Genomic DNA, 7,500 nt, shown 5'->3' on the forward strand with positions numbered 1-7,500 from the left:
CACCAACAACAACAACAACAGCAACAACAACAATGATAACAACAATACTAATAATAATAACCTTTACCATTATCTTGCCTGTAGGTCTGGGACGCGGCCACCATGACCCAGCGCGCCACGCCCCCCGCCCACGAGGAGGCCGTCAGGAAGATGGCAACCAACGGCATCCATGTGTTTGCTGGGGATGACAAGGGAGAAGTGAGTATGGGGAGTGGTAGGGTGTGTGTGTGTGTGTGTGTGTGTGTGTGAAGGAAGGTGTGGGTGTTCTGTGTGTGTGTGTGTGTGTGTGTGTGTGTGTGTGTGTGTGTGTGTGTGTGTGTGTGTGTGTGTGCGGGGGGGATGGGGGGGTGTCTCTACTTCTTGTTCGTGTTCTTGTTCTTCTTCTGTGTTCTTGTTTTTCTTCTTCTTCTTCTTCTTCTTCTTCTTCTTCTATTGTGTTCTTGTTTTTATTCTTCATTTTCTTCTTCTTCTTCTGTGTTCTTATTTTTATTCTTAATCTTCTTCTTCTTCTTCTTCTGTGTTCTTGTTTTTATTCTTCATTTTCTTCTTCTTCTTCTTCTTCTTCTTCTTCTTCTTCTTCTTCTTTTCTTCTTCTGTGTTCTTGTTTTCATTCTTAATTTTCTTCTTCTTCTTCTTTTATTGTGTTCTTGTTTTTCTTCTTCTTCTTCTTCTTCTTCTTCTTCTTCTATGTTCTTGTTTTCTTCTTTTTCTTCTTCTGTGTTCTTCTTTCTTCTTCTTCTTCTTCTTTCTTCTTTTTCTTCTTCTGTGTGCTTGTTTTCTTCTTCTTCTTCTTCTTCTTCTTCTTTTTCTTTTTGCTTCTGTACGTGTTCTAGTCTTTATTCTTCATTTTCTTCTTCTTCTTCTTCTCCTTCTTCTTTTTCTTCTTCTGTGTTCTTGTTTTTCTTCTTAATCTTCTTCTTCTTCTTCTTCTTCTTTCTTCTTCTTCTGTGTTTTTGTTTTTCTTCTTAATTTTCTTCTTTTCTTCTTCTTCTTCTCCTCCTTCTTCTTTTTCTTCTTCTTCTGTGTTTTTGTTTTTCTTCTTCTTCTTCTTCTTCTTCTTCTTCTTCTTCTTCTTCTTCTTCTTCTTCTTCTTCTTCTTCTTCTTCTTCTTCTTCTTCTTCTTCTTCTTCTTCTTCTTCTTCTTCTTCTTTTTCTTCTTCTTCTTCTTCTTCTTCTTCTTCTTCTTCTTCTTCTTCTTCTTCTTCTTCTTCTTCTTCTTCTTCTTCTTCTGTGTTCTTGTTTTTATTCTTAATTTTCTTCTTTTTCTTCTTCTTCATTCTTCTTTCTTCATTTTCTTTTTCTGTGTGCTTTTTTTCTTCTTCTTCTTCTTCTTTTTTTTCTTCTTCTGTGTTCTCGTTTTTCTTCTTCATTTTCTTCTTCTTCTTCTTCTTCTGTGTTCTTCTTTCTTCTTTTTCTTCTTCTTGTGTTCTTCTTTCTTCTTCTTCTTCTACTTCTTCTTTTTCTTCTTCTTCTTCTTTATCTTCTTCTTCTTCTTCTTCTTCTTCTTCTTCTTCTCCTCTCTTCACCACTACCACCACCATCACATCCATTCACCACCAACCCCACCACTACATCATCACCACTGCTACTACACCACTACTATCACCACCACCTCCTCCCCGCCTCACCACACATCACCACCACCATCGCCATCCCTCACCACCATCACCAACCCCACCATCACCCTACATCACCACCACCCCCTCACACCCTATGCACCCCCAGGTTCGACTGTATGACGTGGACGGTCGGGTTAAGGCCACACATTCACTGATGGAGGAGGTCTGGGGTGTGCACGCTCAGGACTCCTTGCTTTACACCGTTAGGGACAGAGGCATCACCATATACCAGCTGTTCGGTGAGTATGGGGGGAGGTGAAGGAGTGGAATAGCGGGTGACTGGGTATGCTGGGGGGTTTGTTTACCTTAAGGGAGACTGTTGTTGTTTGTCCTCATAACCAACAGGATATCAAAAGAGGGAGGAGTGTGTTTGATTTGTTTACTTCAAGCTTTTTTTTTTCAACAGGCGCTTTTTTGTACTAATGTTAAAAAGTCTAATATCGTAAGAAAAACTGGGAATATGGACGAAAAATATGATGATGATGATGAAGATGATGTTTGAGTTTAGGCAGGGAAGTAACGACTCATAAGGCTGCCTCTTCTCTGTGCATCTCTCTCTCAAAGTTGTCATCTGTTTTTAAAGGTGTTGACGTAAGGGCTGCGGGCGACACTTTCTGGTAGTTTATTCCACTTGTTTGTCATTCATGAGTGGGCTTTAGAATTGCTGAATGGGATGTAGGTTCTCCAAGTTTTTCGCTGCTGTAAAGGAAGCAGCTCAAAGGCACGGCAGCCACTATAAATAAAATTCGCCTGCGCAACTAACTGGTCGGGGTCGTCAGGAAGGCCTCTCAAGAAAGTCTACCGGCGTTACAGGCAACACCTAAAAAGAAAAAAGAAAGAACAAATCTCGGTAAACACTGCTCCTATAAAAAAAAATAATAGAAAATAGAGCAAAATAGAAAAAAAATGCGTGAGCTGTGAGTTGATGAGTGGGTTGTGGAATGCAGGAGTGGGTTGTGGGTGAATGAGTGTGTTGTGGGATGAATGAGTGGGTTGTGGGATGAATGAGTGGGTTGTGGAATGAATGAGTGGGTTAGGAATGAATGAGTGGGTTGTGGAATGTCTGAGTGGGTTAGGAATGAATGAGTAGGTTAGGAATGAATGAGTGGGTTGTGAAATATCTGAGTGGGTTAGGAATTAATGAGTGGGTTGTGGAATGAATGAGTGGGTTAGGAATGACTGAGTGGGTTGTGGAATGAATGAGTGGGTTAGAAATGAATGGGTGGGTTGTGGAATGAATGAGTGGGTTAGAAATGAATGGGTGGGTTGTGGAATGAATGAGTGGGTTAGGAATGACTGAGTGGGTTGTGGATTGAATGAGTGGGTTAGAAATGAATGGGTGGGTTGTGGAATGAATGAGTGGGTTAGGAATGACTGAGTGGGTTGTGGAATGAATGAGTGGGTTAGAAATGAATGGGTGGGTTGTGGAATGAATGAGTGGGTTAGGAATGACTGAGTGGGTTGTGGAATGTCAGAGTGGGTTAGGGATGAATGAGTGAGTTGTGGATTGAATGAGTGGGTTAGGAATAAATGAGTGGGTTGTGGAATGTCTGAGTGGGTTAGGAATGAATGAGTGGGTTGTGGAATGTCTGAGTGGGTTAGGAATGAATGAGTGGGTTGTGGAATGAATGAGTGGGTTAGGAATGAATGAGTGGATTGTGGAATGTCTGAGTGGGTTAGGAATGAATGAGTGGGTTGTGGAATGTTAGAGTGGGTTAGGAATGAATGAGTGGGTTGTGGAATGTCTGAGTGGGTTAGGAATGAATGAGTGGGTTGTGGAATGTCTGAGTGGGTTGTGGAATGAATGAGTGGGTTGTGGAATGTCTGAGTGGGTTAGGAATGAATGAGTGGGTTAGGAATGAATGAGTGGATTGTGGAATGTCTGAGTTGGTTAGGAATGAATGAGTGGGTTGTGGAATGAATGAGTGGGTTGTGGAATGAATGAATTGGTTAGGAATGAATCAGTGGGTTGTGGAATGAATGAGTGGGATGTGGAATGAATGAGTGGGTTAGGAATGAATGAGTGGGTTGTGGAATGTCTGAGTGGGTTAGGAATGAATGAGTGGGTTGGAACGTCTGAGTGGGTTAGGAATGAATGAGTGGGTTGTGAAATGTCTGAGTGGGTTAGGAATGAATGTGTTGTGGGATATCTGAGTGGGTTAGGAATGAATGAGTGGATTGTGGAATGCATGAGTGGGTTGTGGAATGAATGAGTGGGTTAGGAATGAATGAGTGGGTTGTGGACTGTCTGAGTGGGCTTTAGGATGGCTGAGCGGAGTGAAGAATGGCTGAGAACCTAAAAACTCAAGAAGAGAAAAAGTCTCCAAGAAATCGTATGATAGCTCAGTACGTTAGAGGATTGCTGAGTGGAGTTGAATTATGGCTGAGTGGAGTTGAAATATGGCTGTGTGGAGGTGAAATATAGCTGAGTGGAGTTGAATTATGGCTGAGTGGAGTTGAAATATGGCTGTGTGGAGTTGAAATATAGCTGAGTGGAGTTGAATTATGGCTGAGTGGAGTTGAAATATGGCGGTGTGAAGTTGAAATATGGCTGAGTGGAGTTGAATTATGGCTGAGTGGAGTTGAAATATGGCTGAGTGGAGTTGAGATATGGGTGAGTGGAGTTGAAATGTGGCTGATTGGAGTTGAAATATGGCTGTGTGGAGTTGAAATATGGGTGAGTGGAGTTGAAATATGGCTGTGTGGAGTTGAAATATGGGTGAGTGGAGTTGAAATATGGCTGTGTGGAGTTGAAATATGGGTGAGTGGAGTTGAAATATGGCTGAGTGGAGTTGAAATGTGTCTGAGTGGAGTTGAAATATGACTGAGTGGAGTTGAAATATGACTGAGTGGAGTTGAAATATGGCTGGGTGGAGTTGAAATATGGCTGAGTGGAATTGAAATATGACTGAGTGGAGTTGAAATATGACTGAGTGGAGTTGAAATATGGCTGAGTGGAGTTGAAATATGGCTGAGTGGAGTTGAAATATGACTGAGTGGAGTTGAAATATGACTGAGTGGAGTTGAAATATGACTGAGTGGAGTTGAAATATGCCTGAGTGGAGTTGAAATATGACTGAGTGTAGTTGAAATATGCCTGAGTGGAGTTGAAATATGACTGAGTGGAGTTGAAATATGGCTGAGTGGAGTTGAAATATGGCTGGGTGGAGTTGAAATATGGCTGAGTGGAGTTGAAATATGGCTGAGTGGAGTTGAAATATGGCTGAGTGGAGTTGAAATATGGCTGAGTGGAGTTGAAATATGGCTGAGTGGAGTTGAAATATGGCTGAGTGGAGTTGAAATATGGCTGGGTGGAGTTGAAATATGGCTGAATGGAGTTGAAATATGGCTGAGTGGAGTTGAAATATGACTGAGTGGAGTTGAAATATGACTGAGTGGAGTTGAAATATGACTGAGTGGAGTTGAAATATGGCTGAGTGGAGTTGAAATATGACTGAGTGGAGTTGAAATATGACTGAGTGGAGTTGAAATATGACTGAGTGGAGTTGAAATATGACTGAGTGGAGTTGAAATATGACTGAGTGGAGTTGAAATATGGCTGAGTGGAGTTGAAATATGGCTGAGTGGAGTTGAAATATGGCTGAGTGGAGTTGAATATGGCTGAGTGGAGTTGAAATATGGCTGAGTGGAGTTGAATATGGCTGAGTGGAGTTGAAATATGGCTGAATGGAGTTGAAATATGGCTGGGTGGAGTTGAAATATGACTGAGTGGAGTTGAAATATGACTGAGTGTAGTTGAAATATGCCTGAGTGGAGTTGAAATATGCCTGAGTGGAGTTGAAATATGACTGAGTGGAGTTGAAATATGCCTGAGTGGAGTTGAAATATGGCTGAGTGGAGTTGCAATTTGTCTGTGTGGAGTTGAAATATAGCTGTGGAGTTGAAATAGTTCTGAGTGGAGTTGAAATATGACTGAGTGGAGTTGAAATTATGACTGAGTGGAGCGGCATAACCTGATTGTGAAAGGTGAGATGGTGTGGTCAGTGTCCTTGTCTAGTGAGCAACAGACGACCCTCCCAGGTGTCCACAGGTGTTCCCAGGTAGCCATCCGTTGATCACCCTTCAATTTATATCTTTCCCTACCTCCTTTACTTCCTCCTCTTTTCTCTTACGTCTCTGTCTCCTCGTCCTCCTCTCCCTCTCCCTCTCCTCCTTCCACCTCGCATTTCCACCTCTTATGATCTCCTTTATCTCTTTCTTTTCCTCTTTTACGTCCTCCTCTTCATCATCATCCTTTCCTCCTCCTCCTCCTCCTCCTCCTCCTTCAACCAACCTCCTCTACTCATCCTTCTCTTCCAACCATTCCTCTTCCTCCTCCTCCTCCTCCTCCTCTTTTTCTTCGGTACACAAGTGCTTTAATCCTTCCCTGCAAGCCACTCCTATGGCAAACGGATTGATTAAATCACTGAAAGCAGGCAGCCTAGTAATGGGCCAACAGACTTTCTGCTGCCTGCTAGTCCATGTTTGCATGTTTTCCCTCTTCTTCCTCTTCTTTTCCCCTTTCTTCCCCACATATTTATCCTCCATCATCACCTTTTTATTCTCCTCCTCTTCCTCGTCGTCATCACCCCCTCCTCCTCCTCCTCCTCCTCCTCCTCCTCAACCTCTTCCTTCTCCTCGCCCACACAGAGGAGTCGAACAAATCATCGGTGGTCGGGACGGTGGAGGGCCGCGCGCCGATGGTCGTGGAGGGGGAGTGGCTGGTGAGTGCCGACGCCGCGGGGATGAGCCTGGTGGTGCGGGACAACAAGCGGGGGTCATTCCAGGTCAAGGGGGAGCTGAAGGTGAGTGGTGATGACTGGTGATGAGGATGACTGGAGGTGAGTAGTGTGGTGATGACTGGTTGTGAATCGAGATGCATACTGATGAGTGGAGGTGAATAGTGTGGTGATGACTGGTGATGACTGGTGATGAGGATGACTGGAGGTGAGTAGTGTGATGATGACTGGTGATGACTGGTGATGAGGATGACTGGAGGTGAGTAGTGTGGTGATGACTGGTGATGACTGGTGATGAGGATGACTGGAGGTGAGTAGTGTGGTGATGACTGGTGATGACTGGTGATGAGGATGACTGGAGGTGAGTAGTGTGATGATGACTGGTGATGACTGGTGATGAGGATGACTGGAGGTGAGTAGTGTGGTGATGACTGGTGATGACTGGTGATGAGGATGACTGGAGGTGAATAGTGTGGTGATGACTGGTGATGACTGGTGATGAGGATGACTGGAGGTGAGTAGTGTGGTGATGACTGGTGATGACTGGTGATGAGGATGACTGGAGGTGAGTAGTGTGGTGATGACTGGTGATGACTGGTGATGAGGATGACTGGAGGTGAGTGGTGTGGTGATGACTGGTGATGACTGGTGATGAGGATGACTGGAGGTGAGTAGTGTGGTGATGACTGGTGATGACTGGTGATGAGGATGACTGGAGGTGAATAGTGTGGTGATGACTGGTGATGACTGGTGATGAGGATGACTGGAGGTGAGTAGTGTGGTGATGACTGGTTGTGAATCGAGATGCATACTGATGAGTGGAGGTGAATAGTGTGGTGATGACTGGTGATGACTGGTGATGAGGATGACTGGAGGTGAGTAGTGTGATGATGACTGGTGATGACTGGTGATGAGAATGACTGGAGGTGAGTAGTGTGGTGATGACTGGTGATGACTGGTGATGAGGATGACTGGAGGTGAATAGTGTGGTGATGACTGGTGATGACTGGTGATGAGGATGACTGGAGGTGAGTAGTGTGGTGATGACTGGTGATGACTGGTGATGAGGATGACTGGAGGTGAGTAGTGTGGTGATGACTGGTGATGACTGGTGATGAGGATGACTGGAGGTGAATAGTGTG

The 7,500-nt window shown here is 44.0% G+C and overlaps 1 protein-coding gene across 6 annotated transcripts in view; it reads left to right on the forward strand.

Annotated features, from left to right (window-relative positions):
• The window catches only part of LOC126983511 (F-box/WD repeat-containing protein sel-10-like), a 16,340-nt gene that overhangs the window by 7,097 nt on the left and 1,743 nt on the right, over positions 1–7,500 (forward strand). For all 6 annotated transcript variants that reach the window (XM_050836261.1, XM_050836265.1, XM_050836263.1 and 3 more), the window contains exons 4-6: positions 85–198; positions 1,726–1,858; positions 6,270–6,424. In XM_050836261.1, coding sequence (XP_050692218.1) covers positions 85–198; positions 1,726–1,858; positions 6,270–6,424 — 402 coding nt within the window. The remainder of the gene's footprint in view (positions 1–84; positions 199–1,725; positions 1,859–6,269; positions 6,425–7,500) is intronic.

The sequence above is a fragment of the Eriocheir sinensis genome, chromosome 54, assembly GCF_024679095.1.
Source record: "Eriocheir sinensis breed Jianghai 21 chromosome 54, ASM2467909v1, whole genome shotgun sequence".
Lineage (NCBI taxonomy): Eukaryota > Metazoa > Arthropoda > Malacostraca > Decapoda > Varunidae > Eriocheir > Eriocheir sinensis.